The sequence below is a fragment of the Sebastes umbrosus genome, chromosome 11 (assembly GCF_015220745.1).
Source record: "Sebastes umbrosus isolate fSebUmb1 chromosome 11, fSebUmb1.pri, whole genome shotgun sequence".
In the NCBI taxonomy this organism is placed as follows: domain Eukaryota; kingdom Metazoa; phylum Chordata; class Actinopteri; order Perciformes; family Sebastidae; genus Sebastes; species Sebastes umbrosus.
The window spans coordinates 9,076,346-9,096,633 of record NC_051279.1 but is presented as its reverse complement, the minus strand read 5'-3'; the positions used below and the strand labels follow the sequence as shown (position 1 = coordinate 9,096,633).

Here is a 20,288-nt window from a genome sequence, read left to right as displayed (position 1 = left end):
GACCTGGAGCTCCCGTTGTACTTCCTCAAAATCCAACCCATATAAACTCACACTCTGACCTACTTAGACAGTAGAGGAAGACGGTGTCGCACTCAGAGAACTTCACCAAACTTTGCCTTTTGGACTCAAGGTACAGTTTATTGTTTACTGAGTTTTTCCTTTCAGTTTTGTGAATTCCTTCTCTTGAACAGGGTTAGTCTTCGAGTTGTAAAAATCAGTCTAAAGGGATTCAAATTGAGTAATACTAATGTGTTGCACTAAATTGAAACCAACTCTGTAACTGAAACAGAGTTCTCCTCATTACAGGCACTGCTTTTTCTTTAGTTTGACTCTTAAGACTTCTTTCCTTTGAATGCAGGCTCAGATAAACTCATATAAGTATTTGTGTCAGCTAAGAAAGTAATTAGTGTTAATAGGATTAGGATTAGAGAATGATTTTGACCCAGTTGCACCCTAATAGAAAGAGTTTTGGAAGTCAGCTCTGCGCCTTAACTGGGAGCTGTTTTGACCTCTGCAGAGTTAATGTGGCGTACTCTGGAAAAATACAATGAGATATATGAAAAAATATCATTCAAAGTAGTGTAAAACATGAATTTATTTCTAAAGAACAAAGAAACTACCACAAGGAGAATTTGTATGACTCATACAGCGACACAACACAGTGCACATATTTAGATTAACTATAAATTATTTGCATAGATCATGAAACCCTGCTATTTAAATTTCCGTCAACTCACCCAAGGGTGAAGCCAGACTAGATATAATCAATGTGTGTAGGAAGTAGACAGTGTAAAGAAAGCAACTCAGTTCACACAGCCTCAAAGTTAAAGGAAACCGTTTGTTTACTGCTTTCAGTTTAGTTAACCTTAACAGGTCGACAACCTTTACTGGAAACAATGGACACAAATGTAGATTAGAAGCAGGATGTAATAAAAACGAGAGAGAAAAAGGGAAACGCTAATGAATGACAGATGGCAAAAAAAGCAGAGAGAAGCAAAGGTGGAGAAAAATGTGCAGACTACTGTGAATTTCGAAGTCTGGAGTTGAAAAAGCAATGAGAAAGTGTCTGAATCCTTGATGAGAGAGCAAGTGAACTTTTCCAACACAACAAAAACGTTTTTTTTTTATTCTGTATCTGGTGTCTGGTACTCATATGTAAGCTGCTGACAGACGATATCCATTATCTTCAAATTTGATTATGTTTTTGGTCGAAAAAGTTGTTGCATGTCACTGATCTCTGGACAGGATGCAGCTCTTATCTCTATTGTCAGCTTTTATTGGGGTTCCTTAAAATTCGAAACTAGCATGCTCATTGTCCTGTGTCATGTGACAGTAAAAACAGTCTACAGAAACCCATACAATGTGATGTTTCACTTTATATCCTTTTATTTGTTGTAGCAGCTTTGACTCTCACACCTCACTGAAAAATAATTCCAGCTAATACTCAGCTCTGTATTTGTTGCCCAGATTTGATGTATATAACCTCTTTCAGGATGTTGCAGTGTATATGCGTGTTGCTGCTGGCGGCCTCAGCTCTGAGCCACCTGGATGAAGCCACTCTGGACACCCAGTGGGAATCGTGGAAGATCACACAGAGGAGAGAATATAATGGCCTGGTAAGTCTCTGCCAGTGTGTACTGTGTATGAAAGATTTGACAAACACTCTTATCCCAGAAAAAAAGCTATTTGTTGCACATCACAACCATACCAATATCTAAAACCACCATGATTCCACTTCTTAAAACGTACATCTCTGTAACGACAATTCTGTTGGTCCCATGACATTTATTATTCAAGTCTCTTATGACTTGCTTTGGGATGTTTGCCTCAACTGGGGAAAATTGCACAACTTGATGCCTGACAGTGAAAAGAAAAGGTCAGAGACAAAGAAAAGTAGTAATTTATAAGCTGCATACTTCAATGACTCTGTGTACTCTTGTGGTGACTTCTCGTATTTTATTAACAGACCACGTCTTAACTCAAGTTGGGATTTGCAGAGTTGCAAATTCCTTAAGGATTGCACCTCTTTTTATAGAAGTTCAATCAAAAGTAAGAGCCAAGAAAGGGGGCGCAGTAGAGTGACAGAGGGAAACATCAGACTGACATTAATGGGAAAGGATGTCAAATTTTCAATGTCGCTAGAGTCTCCGTTGTTCTAGAGAAAAAGCACACCACAGTTGAGTTTAATGAACAATTTCCCTTTTCAATGCCAACCTTCAAAGTCTTTCATCAGAACATTTATTTTGAAAGTGTCAGTAACTTTACCGCCTCAGCTGTGTCTGTATGTGCAAATGTATAGATGTGCATTTATTCAGCTCTTCTTTCTGTCTTTTGGCTTTTTGTGTTCCCTCTTATCTCTTTTGTTTTCTCTTTGTGCTTCAGTAAATTGCTCAACATGTGGACGTCTTTGTGTTTGACTCACTGTCTGTTTACAGCTGACTCAATTTAACGGTCAGTCAGTTCAGTATGAGTCTCCTCTCTCTCTGCTGACGTCGGTCTGGTGGATATTTATTCGGGAGGATGCATCTGTTGAGAGAACTTTAAACAAAGCAGATCCTCCTCATGGGACCTTTAAGTAACTTGTACTAAATCTCCATTTGACTGGCTTTGTTGTTCTGTTGGTATTTGTATGTGTGTGGTCTTATTTTGTCGTTAAATGATTCAAATAGCTCATTATTCCTTTTTTATTTCAAAGATGAAAATGGAGTTGGAGGGTTTACTGTTGACTGTTGACAAGATAAAAACAGCAGGGTAAATGGTTAGTCCAGATATGAGAGTTAGATTTTAACCAGACCTCAGTGATTTGCAGATATTGTTACAAGTTTGCTGCAGTTTGTTTTGAGAATATTACCAATGTGCAGGAGTTAATTCATGGATTGTTGTTGCTTCAGAAAATCTCTGTTTGTATCCAAGAGCAACTGCAATGAGGTTTTATCCATTTCATTATATACTGAAGTTGTACTGTAAGTAAAGTATTCTAAAAGATTTGGTGCTGCCAGTCCACCAAAATGTTAAGATTGTTGAAGTGTAGATACGTCTATTTGTGGTGTCTAAATGGATAATATTATATCATCAGCATATAGACAGATTTTTGTGATTATTAGTACCAACTGGGACATCTGACACTTTTATGTTTTGGTGTATTGCAGAGGCAATAGGTTAAAAATTAGCAAAGAGAGCTAAGGACACCCTTGTCAAGTTTCTTTTGTTATCATGGCAACTGGATTCTTGCAATATAACAAGATCACGCTGCAGAGGTTCGGACCAGTCAGCGTCCTTTGAGAAGCTACTGGCATGGTTTAGGTGTGTGTAACGCAACACATAGAGGCAATTCGTTCTAAACAACAATGGCGGCTACTGAAGAGTTTAGATGCTGCACTAACATCAGTTTTATCAGAACTAACGAGTATTTCTTCATTGAAAGAAGAGCAAAGAACGTCACTGAAGGCTTTTCTCAATGGAAAAGATATTTTTGCTCTTCTCCTGACTGGCTTCGGCAAGAGTTTGATTGACAGATGGTTCATCGAATCAACTGCCAAGTGTTTTTGAAAGTACCTGTCCTTTTCCAAACACTTTCCAATCACGGCTTCTCAGATGGTTCAGTGTAGCAAACCATCTAGTTCATCAGGTTAAATGTACCTTAATAAATAGGTGAATTAGAGTTGATGAATCCTGTCTCCAATAAACTCAATTTATATAATGGAGACCTACTACTAATTTGTTTTCCCAATTACTTTTTGCAAAGAAACATAATTGTTGCCAGAGTTATTTTCCCTGATGTCTTGTGGAGGTGATTGGAGATGATATGAGGCATACAAAGTGCAGGGGTTCAATGCCAGAGACCGGGGTTTGTAAACTGCAAATCCATTACAGAAGAGATGGTTCTAACTCTGTAATGTTTCCTTATTGTTATGTTCTGCTCTAGTTGAGATCTAATTTATAAGAGCGTCTACATCCCCACCAGTACGATTAGAATAGTAAAACTAATCACAATGTCAATTGTCATCTGTGCTCAAAGCATTTAGGATAACAAACCAGGTCTCTGTTTTTAAAAGAGTAAACTTTCTGGTTTGAGTTTTGTGAGGAAGAAAAGATGCCTGCTCCATCACTAACTTCTGGTAATACAAGAGAAACATACTATCTGTCAAAACAAGATGCAGTACTGACAGATGTGTGTACAGTTTGTCCACAACACACTGCAGCTACTTCCTCTCTACAAGTTACAGTGCTATCTAACATCATTAACTGTAAATCTTTAACACGTATGTTAAAAAATGCCATCGTGTTTTTCTTTTACCAGAAATGCAATAGGCTTTGTACTGCTTGAAACAATGTCAACTGGAAAAACAAGAAATGTTAAGCCAGCACTAGTTGCTCTACTTCCTTGTTTTGGCCCGGAGAAACAAGACAGATGGAGTTAGAGAACAGAGAACCAAAAGTAAAGCAGGACGTGCACAATGAGAATTTACAGTCGCTTTATCTTTCTCATCCTTAGCCAGTAATTCAGAAAAGTTAATTTCCAAAAGGCTTTAGTAGACCCACTTTTGCCAAACCTACTTTTTTTAGTTTGATTAAGGAGGTCATATTAAGTTTAACCAGGCAAATAAAGGCATTTTAACTAGGCTTATCAACTGAAATCACATGGACAAAAATGCCTCATCCTTGCTTGCTAATTTAGGTTTTAATTGAGATTAAATTAAAGGGGACATATCATGAAAAACTCACTTTTTCAGTGCTTGTGCACAGACATTTTTTGTATCTGGAGTGCCTATCAACCCACAAACTGTTAAATAAGACAACCCAGTCAATCTACATTTGCCTGGATCAGAAAACATGTGATACAACAAGGCAATCAGATTTGGCTGCTTTTCCTATGTTACATCCAAACCCGGTCTCACGGGATGACGTATAAATAGCACGGAATTACACGGACATTCTGCATGTCATGACTACACAGTTTAGCCTTTTCGTGTGTCATTAGTACGCCATGCAAACGACCACAGATAGGTTCATGAAAGAAAACCACTAACTTAAGTTCTGGCAAGAAAACCACTTAGGTTATGGTTAGGGTTAGGGGCTAGGGCTAGGGCTAGGGTTAGTTAGGGTTAGGAAAAAACATCTTGGTAGGGCTTAAAATAAGTACGTAAACTAAGGAAAATACATATGGAAATCAACGTAACACAACTACGGAAAACACAATACATCGTCACTAAAATACAGGTGACGATCATCAAGTGACTGACATTAATGTAATTTACAAAACAAAACAACAGTCTCGAAAACGGGTCTCCTGGTTAAAGGTGTTTGTTGGACCCATCCACCACAGCACCGTTCCGCAATAAGCAGTCTTTCTCACTTTTCATACTACATTACTAACTCTAACCGCAGCAATTATACGCGGATGTGTTTACATTGCAGTCAGTACAGGATACATGACGTATAAATGACATTTGGAAATCAAGAAAGGTGTTCTTATTATTATACTCATTTATACGCCTTTTCGTGCGAACAGGCTGCTCATGCAGGAATATACCACCCACAGCTTGAAAACTACCTTTGCAAAGGTGCACCATATTTTTCTCGCAAGCTAATCAGAGCAGACTGGGCTTTTTCATGAGGGTGGCTTAAAGAGACCAGCGCTAAAATGGAGCGTTTCAGACAGAGGGTGAATACGGGTATATTCAGACAGACACTATGAGAAAAATATGTTTTTTGAGCATTAAACATGTTCTAGTAGAAACCCTAAATGAAAGTGTGAACCTGGAAATGAGCATGACATGTGACCTTTAAGCCATTAGTTTTGATATCGTATTGTATTGCATACAGCAGTCAGCAGGTGTCATAAATTTCCAACAGTGGAAACTCAATAAAAATTCCAACAATGGAAACTCCTCTCACCTCTGACTCTATATTTTACCCTCCTTTCTCAGTTTCCCCGTTAAAAAAATCCCCAGTCATCTTTTTTTTATGATTTTGTTGTAGCTCCTGGCTGCGAAGGAGGAAGAAAATGTGGTTTAGTTGGTGTTAAACCAGAGCAGACTACAGATTTACTTCTTGTTCGCTCACTGAGCATCTGTTACTGTATGCCTCCGCTCTTCACCCCTGGCTAGAGGTCACCACTCCGCAGCTGTGGACTGTGTGTGTTTGTGTCTGTCTGTGTTTGTGTGTGCGCACAGATGCATGCGTGCACTTTATCTACAGTGCTTAGAGAGTTCATGTACAGTATGAGAGATTGTGTGCTTTGTTGTTTTTATCTGCATGTATTTATTTGAATGTATATGTTCATGTAGTCATTTTCTTGATATAATGTGTACAATGTGTGTGTCAGCAGAAAACACAGTGCAGCTCTCTCTCTTTTTCTCTCGTGGTGATTTCAATCAGTATTCCTCCAACAGTCCCTCTAATTCAACCCTCCCTGAACTGACATCACTGTAATAGAATCAAAGTCTCCTCGCATCATTTGCATTTTCCATTACTGGAATGGATATCAAGATAGAAATAATCATTATAGTTATGCTAATGGTTGTTAAGACCACGAATACTAAGTAGAGCATGGATGTTTTTTAGGTAACCAACCAAGCACTTGGCTGTATCTCATTCCCATATTGTGTTGGACGATATGCAAATCAGTCTGTTACTTAATAGAAACATATATTGGTGGTGAGATGTAAATATTCCAAAAAATAAAGGATAAAGCAATATTTTAACGCAAATTACATTTGCATTGGACAGTTATGTTGCTGTATAAGCTGTACTGGGGAAGATTGTTATGTGGACGTGCACTGGTTTAATTGGCCTAATTAATAAAATGGGGCTGTAACACAGACAAGCTTCCTTCCTTTGCTAATTAAAACTTAAATTTGCCCTATTTGCTCAGATTAATTTCTTGGAGTTGTCAGGTGTTAACACAGGAATATTGAAATATAGGTGATTGAAGAATCTGCATATGTTATGACCTCCTTATGATAGTTCAGGTGAAATAAATGCCTCTTTCGCTGTGACCCTGTTGAGGGGATTTTATATTTCTAGACGTAATAAATGTTTCTAAATGTTGACAATCAATGCAGACCTTTATTGTCTGAATTTGGAGGACACCTCCAGTCCCCAGTATCCCACAATCCTTTGTACGTCACGCAGTTTGTGTCCAGTTTCTGCATTGACTCAAAAAGTGACACATTGCACTTGTTTGTTTCAGGATGAGGAGGGGATTCGCAGGGCCATCTGGGAGAAGAACGCGCGGATGATTGAAGCCCACAACCAGGAGGCAGCACTGGGCATGCACTCCTACGAGCTGGGGATGAACCACCTGGGTGACATGGTGAGTCTGAGGCAGTCTTGCAAGTTTGAGGCCACTTTTCCGTTTGCTGCTTTATTCTACGTAGGGTGTCATCGTGGAGGACAACCGACTCTATCTGTAGGACTCTGCTTCACAAGGCCTTGACAGAAAACTAACATATTATCATTCTTTTGCCTTCTCTTGTGTACTTTGACATCATCTACAACATGCTCTGTGATGCTACAGATATGATGGTTTTTGACATTTCTGCTCCCAGAAGACTATTTCTGGCCTCTCCTACCTGATCACTTTTGCATGCCATACAAGTGAAAAACCGCAGGCTGTGATTGATTGATGTTCAAGGTATAGCCTGATATGTTTATGACCAAATCCTGGCACTATAATCAGCTAATTTGACATAGTAGCCATGTTGAAAGACCTAAATTTCATGAAGTATATGGAACACTAGTATTAACTGATAGCAAGATGCTCGGTATTCAATGACATAGACCAGTTTTTGAAAAAGTCCAGTTTGTTCCCATAACTTTTCAGTTATAGTTTCGACTTAATCACCAAATCAAACCACCATGATATCAGTGGCTCAGCCCAGCTGCTGTGGTGCGAACACCAGGCAGTTGTCTCAGGTTAATGAAGTAAAAAAATACCAACTGTCATGGCAAGGAACTACACCACGTGTTTGCCATTCACAGGTCTCAGGATCTCAACAGGTCTCAACAAAACGAGTGACTCTTTGGCTGCTGTCCATAGTGCTGAGGCTGGTTTGCAAAATAGGAGCTGCACGGTGACATAGCAATTGTCTGGAGTGTGTGCGCATATATTTGGGGGTGAGGGTCCAAAAAAAAACGTTGCACCGGGACCAATCTCAACTACGCTGCTGCATGTACTGTATGACAAAGATAAACGTCACATCAGTTTGCTTGACTAAAACGATTAATTGATTATGAAAATAGTTGCCAAAAAATTCGCTGTCGATCGACTAATCGTTGCAGCTCTAGAAGATCAATCAGCTTTGACCTATTTTCAGCTACAGTCTGAGATACGGCTGCCATTAGCAACTGGAGCAAGTGACAATTGATCCGTCTGCTATTGCCTTCATTTGCGAAAATCCTGTTTGTAGTGAAACCGGCTCCTAAGTGTCAGAGATTCATATTCTCCTCAGCAGTTCTGGCGTTTAGCTGCTGTCATCTCTGGTTTTTGCTTCACTTGTGCACGCTGTGAGCCCGTTGAGGTGAAACAAAATGGAGTCCTTAAATCAGCTGTAGTCAGTGACATGTGTGTGTCAGAGCGGGTCATGACTGATGTTTTTTTCTGCATCAATATGCCGGCTGTAACAAGCTGTAAATCAAAAATGGGTGGAAAGCAATTTGCGTAAAAAAAACCAGCATGCCAGTGGTTGGGCTCATTTATTAGTGACAGGAACATGTATACACATCCACGAATCCTGGATGAATTTCATGTTTATGTAGAAACAGGTGGCCGGGAAATGAAGGATGTGTTTCCATTTTCATATTAAAGCTCTTAAGTGAAATGAAAGAAATGACCAGATGGTCTGTATTTCTTCCCTTGATTATCTCTCTGTTTGCATACTAAGCTGTAATGAAAGCATAATGGGGGAATTCTGATAATAATAATGAATGTCAGGGTATTTTTAGAATAATTGCTTATTGTATAATCAGCAATCACTTATTTCAATTCCTCTTTCACTCTTATCCGCCTCGTCTTCTTCTTCTTTTATGTCATTGTTTTGTAAATCTTTTTTTACGTGCACTTTTATGACCCTCTGGTGTCCCTTTTTGACATTGGTACGGTACACAAAATGACATCTCACTTTGGAGTAAACTGTAAAACCCATCTCTTCATGAAATTGTTTTCATCCTCCGTCACCCTGCTGAATCAAATCCTCCCCCAGCCGTATCTTCTTTTACTTGTTCTTGTCTTAAGTCTAAAAATAAATCCCCTCTACCCTTCTTCTCTTGTTCCCGTCCCAACACATTTCTATCTCACAAGATTATTCCAGGAACTAAGGAAAGCTTCATACCATCTATTGTTGGAGTGATAAGAACCTGTAACCCTTAACTTGTTTTTGATCAAGAAACTCTACCTGCTGTTGCACTCTTCTTTTTTCCGAACGAGAGCAGGAACAGAAACATCCCTGAAACCTGAAACATGATGTAAAATGTTAACTGTGTGTCTGTTCATGCAGACGTCAGAGGAAGTGTCCGAGAAGATGACCGGCCTGCAGGTCCCCGTGAACAGGGAGCCCGGCTTCACCATGGAGGTGGACCAAAGGGTGTCTAAGCTTCCCAAAACTCTTGACTACCGCAAGATGGGCATGGTGACTCCAGTGAAGAACCAGGTCAGAGGTCATCTAGTACACATCTCAACCCTTGTAGTAAAAACTGCACAAACTGTGATTCAACTTATTGCATATCCAGTTCATGGGAGCTTTAAGGTGTGGTTGTTTTTTGGGCGGCTTTCTGGGGAACTATTCTGCAGCACATGAAACGATGTAGTTTTTAGTTTGTAGTTTTTGTCCTCATCTTTCAAGACGCCTCTTGTAAAAACTAAATATACTATTTGAAATCATTTTCTGTTTAACAAGAGAAAAGACCTCAAGGATGAAGACAAACTAGGTTTGTGTGGTGAATGCACGAATGCTTAACTTCTCGACCTCCGATAAAGATCAGAGCAAAGCGGCCTCCATAAGCTGATTCTTGTCCTGTTGAATCCTGCACAGGTAGCTATAATGAAAGCCAAGTTAATGAATGTTCAGGGAAGTGGAAGAAACGTCAAACCTCATTACACACTGGAAACATGACGGCCAAACAAATCATAAGAATGAAAGTAAGGACGGAGTTTGTGTAATAGACCAACAGGCTAATACAACAGGTCCAGCAGGTCCAACATGATCAAGAGCTGATTATAACATGATACAATAAATACGCCACAGTAAGCACAGCAACTAAAACAGACCTGGGACATGAGAGGACATCGGACTCAGACTGAAACTATGTATCACAGTTCCTAACTATCAAAACAGGAAGAGTGTCTCACAGTGGAGGAAGTTATGTATTTTTGTAGCTGTCATATTCCTGTCAGTAGTTTTCAGACAAGGAAGAAATCTACCGATAGATGTTCTGTTGGATTTTAGGCGTGTGATGGTGTTTGTTTGAGGGCTTCGGGGGAAACAAAAAAACTTCCCAAGGCTGGTTCCAGGCAAAATGCTGGAAAGGAAACACAAGGCTTCGTTGATTTCTGTGGGGAAATGTGGCTGTTACAGGCAGAAGCAAAAATAACGACATCAGACGGGAACTTATAAAGAAAACAACCCAGTAGTTTCTGCAAACCACGGGATAGGTTATGTTGAATGTCGACGTTTCTGAACTAAAATCAGGTTTCATAAATACGTTTCATATCAGACTCGTATCACGCTTGTAAAAATGCACAATGCCATGTGGTTAACATTGTGAAACGATCGGTTAGGTTTAGGCAATAAAGCTACTTAGTTATGGTTAGAAACATGACACAATCGTAACAACATAACTAGCGTAAATAAATAACAACCGCTCTTAGAGGACTTTCTTATGTAATGTTACGTAACAAGAGTAACCTTCCCATGGGACACAAACAGCTGTCTCATAGGTGAAAGTCCTGTGTTTGTTTGACCCATCCACCCCGAAGGAACCAAACTCATATACTAACTTGTCACGAAGGAGGCTAAATAACTCTCCAAACTTACGCAACATTTTTGCAAGGAAAAGCCGGCATGGCTATTTTCAAAGGCCTCTCACCTCAACAGCTCACAGCTGTTGTTGCCTGTTGGGCTTGAGTTTGCCATGTTATGATTTGAGCATATTATCTATGCTAAATGCAGTACCTGTGAGGGTTTCTGGACAATATTCTTCATTGTTTTGTGTTGTTAATTGATTTCCAATAATAAATATGTACATACATTTTCATAATGCACGCATATTTGCCCTCTACCATGTTGATAAGAGTATTAAATACTTGACAAATCTCCCTTTAAGGTACATTTCGAACAGATTAAAAATGTGCGATTAATTTGGGATTAATCACCATTAACTATGGACAATCATGCGATTAATCGCGATTAAATATGTTTAGCCCTAAATATTATATAAGAAATACAGTATGTATCTTAAGCAAGTGTTTATTACCTGAACATGATAGAAGTCTGTTGTGCAAATAATAAAATAATACTGCCCAATTATGAAAACACAATTATTATATTGATAATTTTTAGCCTTTATCTTCAGGTTATTTATTCTATTGGTCTTATGAAATCCTTGGAAAGATGAGTACAGGAGCAAGGTCTTCACCCAATAGCGAAAAGGCTTTTTATTTTTCGTTAATTTGAATGAAAATATTAAAAAACATCCTCCAACATGTGTAAGTGGTGCCGTGGCACTCTCCAGAGAGCAGCATGTGACCTCTGAGAGGCTGAATGAGATGATGAGTATGTGGTATTTTGTAACCATGAAAAAAAGGGAGAAAAGCCCTCAGAAAATACGTGGAAACATACTCCAGTTTCAACCTTCCTTCATGCTCCAGAAAAGTAACGGAAGCACACGATTCCAGTTAGTAACCTGCTGGAGGAAAACCGCCTGTTCTCACTCGCTAATGGACTTTGAAAACAAAAGAATGGGTTAGGTTATTAAATGTAATTAGTCATTATGAGGGGATTGGACAGCCGGGCCTTATTTATGTAAACAAGGGTTGAGCAGAACAGGAAGTAGATAGATTGAAATATGGTGTACATCTGTGCTTTCTGCTAGCAGGCAGATTAGCAGCAGAAGGATGTGATGTTATCTAATGAACTCCAGAGCTGGAACTGAAGCACTGAAGGCTCAGCAGGGTTCATAATTAATTTTCAATGTCATTTTTCATTTGCTGTTTAGTTTTGACTTAATATATAATGTTACTTTTTGTGTTGTTGTTTTTTTTTTTTTTGGTTTAATTGACTTTGAGATCTAGTTTTAGTGTTTCTGGCAAACAAAAACAGTCTTTTTTTATATTTTTCTAGTGCAAAGATACATTTTTTTGTACATTTATTTACTTCATATTAGTATCCATATCATCGGTCTGGATTTTTCTTCTTTTTTTTTAACCCTGCACCAAAAAACAAAGGACAAAGATGAGAACTCCAGGCTTTTTGGAAAAAATATAGATAGATATTTGGGGGGGTTATTTTTAGAGGTAATCAGAAAAAGAAAAAAAAAATGTAAAAGCACACTTTTTATTTTTATTTCAATTAGATCATGGTTCAAGATGCTTTGTTTTAGTATTTTAGTGTAAATAGATAGGAAATATATAATAATACGCAAAAAACAAAAAGATGAAAACTCCAAACATTCCAGAAAACTGTAATTTGAGATGTTATATTTTTCATTTTCATTTTAACCACAATTATGTGGAGGACACCCTCGCCCTCTGCTGGTTGGAAATCAACCTGCAGCTATAAACAGGATTTATTGAGCTGCTTCCTGAACTGTTCATGAATTATGCAGCAGTCTGACTTCACTCTGTGCATACTAACAGCTCTGCTGCTTCCTTCCCTACAGAGGCATGATGACTGAATTGTGTCTTGATGTTTTTGTCTGTTTGAGGCAGATTTCAATTCTACTCAGAGCTCAAAGCCACATTCAGAACATCCTCCAGTGACATGATGAGATTACGTACTCAGTGTTTTCCTTGAGGAGGAGCAGCAGAGGTGTTTTAACTCAAAGCCAGGCGAGGATTTATAGTCAGACAACGACTCTGAAGGTGTTTTACTACTTCAAGACAGAGAGAGCATGAGTGGCTCTGTTCTCCAGCACAGGACAGAGAGGAACACAGCTTTAACATCTGGATTTCATAACTCTATTTGTCAGATGTGAAATGAGACGATTTTTTTTCATGAAATAGCTGCTGAAATATTGGTTTGTATTAGACTTTGGGTAGGTCAGGGGGATGTAGGTGTACCTATCGTTAAATACACTACATGGCTAATTGTATACACACCTGAACATTACACCCAGATGTGGTTGTTTCCACCAGGTGTTGATCCTGGCTGCAGGGATTTGCTCTCATTTAGCCACAGAGCGTTAAAGTGAGGTCCAACACTGATGTTGGGTGATCAGGTCATCCCAAAAGGTGCTGGATGGTTGAGGTTTTGGGATCTGTGCAGGCCAGTCAAGTTCTTCCAGACCTTTATGGAGCTGGCTTTGTTTACGGAGACACTGTCATGTTGACGCAGGAATGGGGCAAATACAAACACAAAGTTGGAAGAACACTGTGGTTTCTTTTCTGCTTGTGCCCTCGGGTGTACATCATGTATGTCTAACAATGTCAGTACTTGCCTTCAAAACGTTATTCTAATCTGCTTGAGTTAATTTAACATCCATATGGACATTTTATATGATGATATGATATGACCATAGCACAGGTTTTTAATCGTTGAACACAATATCAGTGCCATGCACCACTCCACTACCATTCGCAATAGTGACATTGTTCGGTACAACAAACAGAAATGTCTTTTGAATCAAAGTTGTCAAAGTCTGCCTCTCAGTGGACAGACAGGAGAAGACACTCGTGTCTCATTTATCAGTTTGATTTCCCTCAGGCTGATGAGGGATAATGCTCTTTTCGTTATTACTGATAATCTGTAAATTACTGTCTCAATTAATGTGATCTATAAAGTGTCAAAAAATACAGAAACAAAACAATTTCCTAAAGCCCTTCCTATAGGCCTACAAACAATTCAGAACCCAAAGATATGTTGTTTAATCTCACATATTTTGACAAAAACAAATGAGCAAATCTTCACAAATGAGAAGCTGGAACAATGTCTGTCATTTTCACTATGGACTTTGCAAACTTGATTTTCTGTTTGGTCATACTTTTCTTCTTCTGTGATTTAAAAAAATACCTGCCTGCCTGGATAGTAATAAACTTATTAATATTTTATACCATCATCCAACCATGTGCACCTTCTAGTAAAGAACAATTTTTCAGTTTATTATTTATCTCTTACTGTCTGCTTGGCTATTATCAGCGAGGCTTTAACAAGGGGCTGTGTGCATATCATCAAACTCAAACCACCTCACTCTCCTGACAGGGTTCCTGTGGCTCCTGTTGGGCCTTCAGTACGGCCGGGGCCCTCGAGGGCCAGCTGGCCAACAAGACGGGTAAGCTGGTGGACCTCAGTCCCCAGAACCTGGTGGACTGCGTCACAGAGAATGACGGCTGCGGAGGAGGATACATGACCAACGCCTTCCATTACGTGCAGGTCAATGGAGGCATTGACTCTGAGGAGGCCTACCCGTACGTCGGAGTGGTAAGAAATATCATATTAATCCTAAACGTTCTCCTCAGTGGGTCAAAGTCTTGCCCAAACAAACTTTGAGTCATCTTAGTAAAGTATCATATGTCCTCAGACTGAGCTAAAGCATCCACACAGGAACTGTCCACCACATTCTTGAGTGTTTCGTTTCTCTTTCCTGTCATGGGTTGTAACACTTGTTCTTTTACTGTTGTTGGTGTGACATCCTGTTATGTGGCCATAAACCACAACTAGAACCAGTTTCAATGCCAAGCCAAAGGTTTCCAACTCTGACACTGTGGGCACAAAAGAGACAACTGTTACAAACTATTGTTCACGTGCAACATGAAATCTTAAGGGATTTTTTCCACTCCTAATCTGATTTGTTTTACTTCTATTTGGGGGATAATCTTGCTTTAAGACAGGGAACAAGAAATATAAAGTTGCCATGGACTTAGTTAGCTGTTGAGGTGCTTATGAGAAACAGATTTTGATGGTCAAATCAAAGCAGCAGAAGCTGAGTTATCCTGACCTTTAGACCCAAGAGTCCCCAAAAACCTAAAGCACTTAAAACCCAAATGTTTAAATGGGTTTGTTTAAACCCATACAAAAATCAAAGTTTTACGAAGGACAACAGATGATGTCATTTATAGAGTCAGGTAGGTTAGCTATTTCTCCCCTATTCCAGTCTTTATGCTAAGCTAAGCTAAGTGGTTGCTGGCTTGACCTTCATATTGAACGTACAAGTATGAGAAAACTTCTAAGTGTATTTCTCAAGAATACCCAGTATTCGTGCAAAAAAATCAAAATGACGACAACTTCCAGAAATCGGCAGAGCTGCAGACAGACTGAAACCAAAGTGGTCAGTGGTTTCTCATTTGGCTGACACGATGTCACACTGTCCCCAAATCATGTTTTAACACACAACGAAAAAAACACAGTCATACCCTTTATTCAATTCTGACCTTTAAGCAGCAGCAATATTTGACTGAATGGAGGTGGTTTTTCAGAAATGATGAGGTGAAAACTCTCACATTGGCTTACAAAGCAAACACAGTTTCTTCTTTAGTCATCTATTAGTGCAATAAGGAAGTGCAACTGCTTGTTAATGATTAAAGGCTGCAGTCTCACTATTGACTGTATGCTAGGAATTTACAGAGGCTGTGATCAGACGCATGAAATCACATGAAGTGTGCATGTGACAGTAAGACCGCAATAAGTTTGGGTGCACAGGCCTGCAACTAACAATTATTTCCATTATCAATTTATCAAAAAAAAATATTTTTTGTTTGTGTTGTTAATCTATTATTCATTTGTTCCATAAAACCTCAGAAAACAGAGGGAAAATCCCATCACAATTTACCAATGTGACATCATTAAATATCTGAACATCAGTACAAAACCCCAAAGAGATTCAATGTATTGCAATGTACAAGGTACGAGGAAAAGCTACACATTTAGGAACCTGGAACGATCAAATGTTTGCCATTCTTGTTGACAAATAACCTGAACAATTAAGTGTTTTGTTCAATTTTCTGTTGATCAACTAATTGATTAATCAACTTTTTTTGCAGCTATGCATTTCCTTTTGTCTAAAGTATCTTAAAACATTCAGGTCTGTGACCATGACCATGCGGTGTACTAAGGATTTCTGTGTTGAGGGCGCTGCTATTTGGGGTTGCAAACATGCAAACAGCTTCTTTCAGCTTGAATTTGCTCTTTGACAGTTTTTATCCCAAAGAGAATACAGGAATCTGACACAAATTTTTTCCTTTGTGTTGTGTTCAGGACCAGCCTTGTCGCTACAATTCAACAGGCATGGCAGCCCAGTGCAAAGGCTACAAGGAGGTCCCAGTGGGTGACGAACACGCGCTGGCTGTCGCGCTGTTTAAGGCGGGTCCAGTCTCTGTGGGCATCGACGCCACGCTGAGCACCTTCCAGTTCTACCAGAGAGGTCAGTAATTTTATGCAAATAGCAGGTAAAGTAGAGACAAACTGATTATGATGTAACACAACACAACATTTTACAGAAATGTGTTGTGGAAAAGGACATTTTCTATCTTACCTGTGGTTGAGTAAATATTTGCCCTTTAAATATTGTTTAAACCATTCCCTTTTTCTAAGGATCTCTCAGACACTCACTCTGTGATAAAACAGGAGTAACAGCAAGTGTGTTTTAATTATACAGGTCCCAGGCATGGGCATGTTTATTTAAATAAGAGGTCAGTAAATAATGATTGCAACTGCGATCTGATTTCATGCTGCACACGGCATGAGTAGTTTTGCACACAGCAGCAGGGCACGGTGAGAGAAGTTGGTGAACTTGCTGAGGTGTGCAGCTTGTCGCCTGCAGCTCTTCGTCTAACAGATCACTGTGGCTGCCCCGTCTTCTTCCATCACTCCCTGACGGATCTCAATCTGGTCCACTGACAGAAAAAAATGACCAACACGACCGTTGTCTTGTTTTGTGGATGTGTTTTTGATGAACGATCGGGGTTAGCTCTCGATGAATATTAAACCAGAGTGGAAATGGCGTACTCCGCCACTACCAATAAAAGCTATTATATAGGGATATAATTACTGAATGTAGATGCATTGAATTGCTATTGCAGGAACATATGCAGACCATAAGTCGTATCAAAAATTTACTTGATTATACTCCTTATTATACCACGTAACTTTTAATAACGGCCGCTCCTTAGGCTACAAGGCTACATCACTGGCTCTACACAATGCTTATTGTAATGAAACGTCAGCATACAAAAGACAAAAAAATTTACACAAACAACGTATCCGTGGTTTGCAGAAACATGCTACATTTTTTCTTGCCGACTGGGCGTTTTCTTGCTGGCAGTGTGGACAGGGCTTTAAAACAGAATTTAGGTTTTCATGTTTGGAAAATAAGCTTATTGAACTATCTATCTAACTATCTAACTATTAGATTTCATAAGTTGATTTCCAAAAAGGGAAATCAACCTACAAACTGTATGAGCTGCACTTCCAGCTCAGAATCTCTCACTCACTCACTCTTCCTCTCCGCCATCATGTGCCCAGGTGTTTACTACGACCGCAACTGTAACAAAGACGACATCAATCACGCCGTGCTGGCAGTGGGCTTCGGAGTGAACACCAAGGGGAAGAAATTCTGGATCGTCAAGAACAGGTGGGACACATCACCTGTCTGAGCGGCATCAGGTGGTTCATAAGGCCGCCAAAATGAAACGACAGGTTGTTTGTTAGCGTAGCGTTGATTTGATGCCTTCTGTCGGCCGTGTTGGTGACAAACTATTGAGCTGAAATGCCGTTTGACCCCTGGCGATGCTCAACAACTCTCATGTGTCTTTCTTTCCATCTCATCTTTTGTCTTTTTTTCTCTGACAGCTGGGGCGAGGAATGGGGCAAGAAGGGCTTCATCATGATGGCACGTAACCGCGGCAACCTCTGCGGCATCGCCAACCTCGCCAGCTACCCCGTCATGTGAAGAGGATGAAGGGGCTTTGCTTGGACTACTACGCAAAATAATACACTCGAAAATGTACGCAGAGTTCATTCCAGCATGTCAGCAACCACTACAGACAATAACAGAAGATTTGTGTTTACGCAGGTTTTTCACACAGCAAACATTACAGTACCATACAATGAACAGAAATTCAACTTGGACTCTTTTGGAATGAACTTCATCCAGTGATGAAAAAGGGCTAAATGTTACGTGAAGACTTGGATTCCAGTGTCCTTAAAAAATGTCTGACGAGGACATCTGGTTATCTTGAGTTATTTGAAGCACTTTGAACCCACTAAGACTTTTCAGTTTTATCTTCAAACCAGCAGACCTCCACTGTAAACAGATTCAGTACCTCCAAGGCATGGTGTTAGTAACCACCAGAACACAGGTTGGTTTGGTGCCGAAGTGCCAAGTTAAATCTACAAACCTACCGGGCAGTACAACCACTTCACAGTAATTAGCCAGAAGTCGGCAACGGTTTCAGTCCCTTTAGCTTTAATCACAGTTTGTGTGAGAACTAACAGAGTTTCTATTCATTGAGACAGGAAACATTGCTGGGCGATGAGAGTTCCTCCTGTCCTGTCGACGCAGAGACAGTTCTTTTAAAATCGTAACAAGTTTTTCTCTTGATTGACGTTTTGTTGTTGTTGTTGTTGTATTCAGCACTTTTCTGATGATCAAACTGTAAACTGATGTTTTCTATGAATAAAGGTTTCATTTTGAAGTTAAATGCATCATTTGGATTCTTCATTCTAATCCGAAGAAACAGGAAAAGAGCACAACTGATGTAAAGTTTAGCAAATAAACTACAGTGTTTAAGTAACATCATGTGATGTGAATTTGTAAATTCAGAGCAGATTGCCTCCACACAGAGAGGGAGAGTGACTTCATTCTCTGCTCAGGTAGACATTACTCCTCTATATCTTTACATATCTAATAGTTGTTTGCTGCTATATTAAATGTCTTACTGATAATATTTTTACGTAAATGAATATTTAAAAAAAAAAAAAAAATACCTCCACAGAATGAATGTTTTTTTTTTTTTTCTAGGAATATCTGACGTTCGGTTCTTACTTCTAACAAGCCTAGTAAGCCAATAGTAAAAGTATGTTGGTATTATGTGGTATCTTTGGCACAAATGGCCCTCTGACAAAAAACACGGCTGCTGCTTGTCTTGTGTTGAAAAGTTACATCTCTGGTCAGGTAATGCAGCACAGTACACACAGTATGTTCAAGTAATAAACAAACAAAACATATTAAGAACATATGGGATTGTTTTTGACTATTATAGTATTTAATGTGTTGTATTAGCTTTCTTTTAGCTCTACATTTCAGTGAAGAGTTTCAGTTTTTCCATTTGAAAAGAAAAATAAATTCCCCTGTAAGAATAGACGTTTTGGCATAAATTTATTGAATAGTGAAACAAAATATCAGCTATCAGGTCCTAAAAAAACTAAAAGATATTTGTCAATTTACACAGTTAAAAAATAATCCAAAATAATATACATTATAACATGCTGTTGTATCAAACTGTGTATAGTGTAACTATGTGGTACAAAGCATATAATTTAAATACAATCTCTTACACAATTTGTATGTCAGGGGTCATATCTTAGTCCTATTGATTTAGTAGCAGAATGGGTTTATCCGTCCGTCCACCCAACATTTTGGTTCAGCAACTTCAGCAACATCTGGCAGACCGCCACGCGGTGTGGTGACCTTTGATCCGGCCTCCAGGTCACAGGTCACGACCACCTCTTGACCCACACTTTGCTCCAGAACCACACACATCCCTGCAATTACCAACTACGTTTGCAGCGCCGTCATGATCCCAAACGATGAATCCTAACAAGTTTAGTGACCTCCCTGACCTTCCTATTTGCACCAACAAACCAAAAATGTTCTTCTACATGGTGGTGCAAACATATTCAGAAATTTCCCCACTGGAGGAATGTTTTTCATTTCCATTTTTTCCACCCTCAGGACAAATTGTCAACTTCGGTTACCTCAGGTTATCTCATAATCTCACTCACCTAAAATAACTTTTGAAAGGACATTTTATCCTGTTAAAGCTGTGGTGGGTAGAACTGGAGCAAATATGATTTAAAAAAGTAATTTTTATAAAATGGTCACTATATCCTGACAGTAGTGCATGAGACAGGTAA

The 20,288-nt window shown here is 39.2% G+C and overlaps 1 protein-coding gene across 1 annotated transcript; it reads left to right on the top strand.

Annotated features, from left to right (window-relative positions):
• Positions 1–76: 76 nt before the first annotated feature.
• On the top strand, positions 77–18,853 carry ctsk (cathepsin K). Its single transcript, XM_037785334.1, has 8 exons — positions 77–130; positions 1,493–1,616; positions 7,196–7,318; positions 9,501–9,653; positions 14,418–14,636; positions 16,410–16,575; positions 17,676–17,784; positions 18,003–18,853. Exons 2-8 carry the CDS (start codon positions 1,494–1,496, stop codon positions 18,100–18,102), a joined length of 993 nt encoding a protein of 330 aa, XP_037641262.1. The 5' UTR covers positions 77–130; position 1,493; the 3' UTR covers positions 18,103–18,853.
• The last annotated feature ends 1,435 nt before the right edge of the window (positions 18,854–20,288 follow it).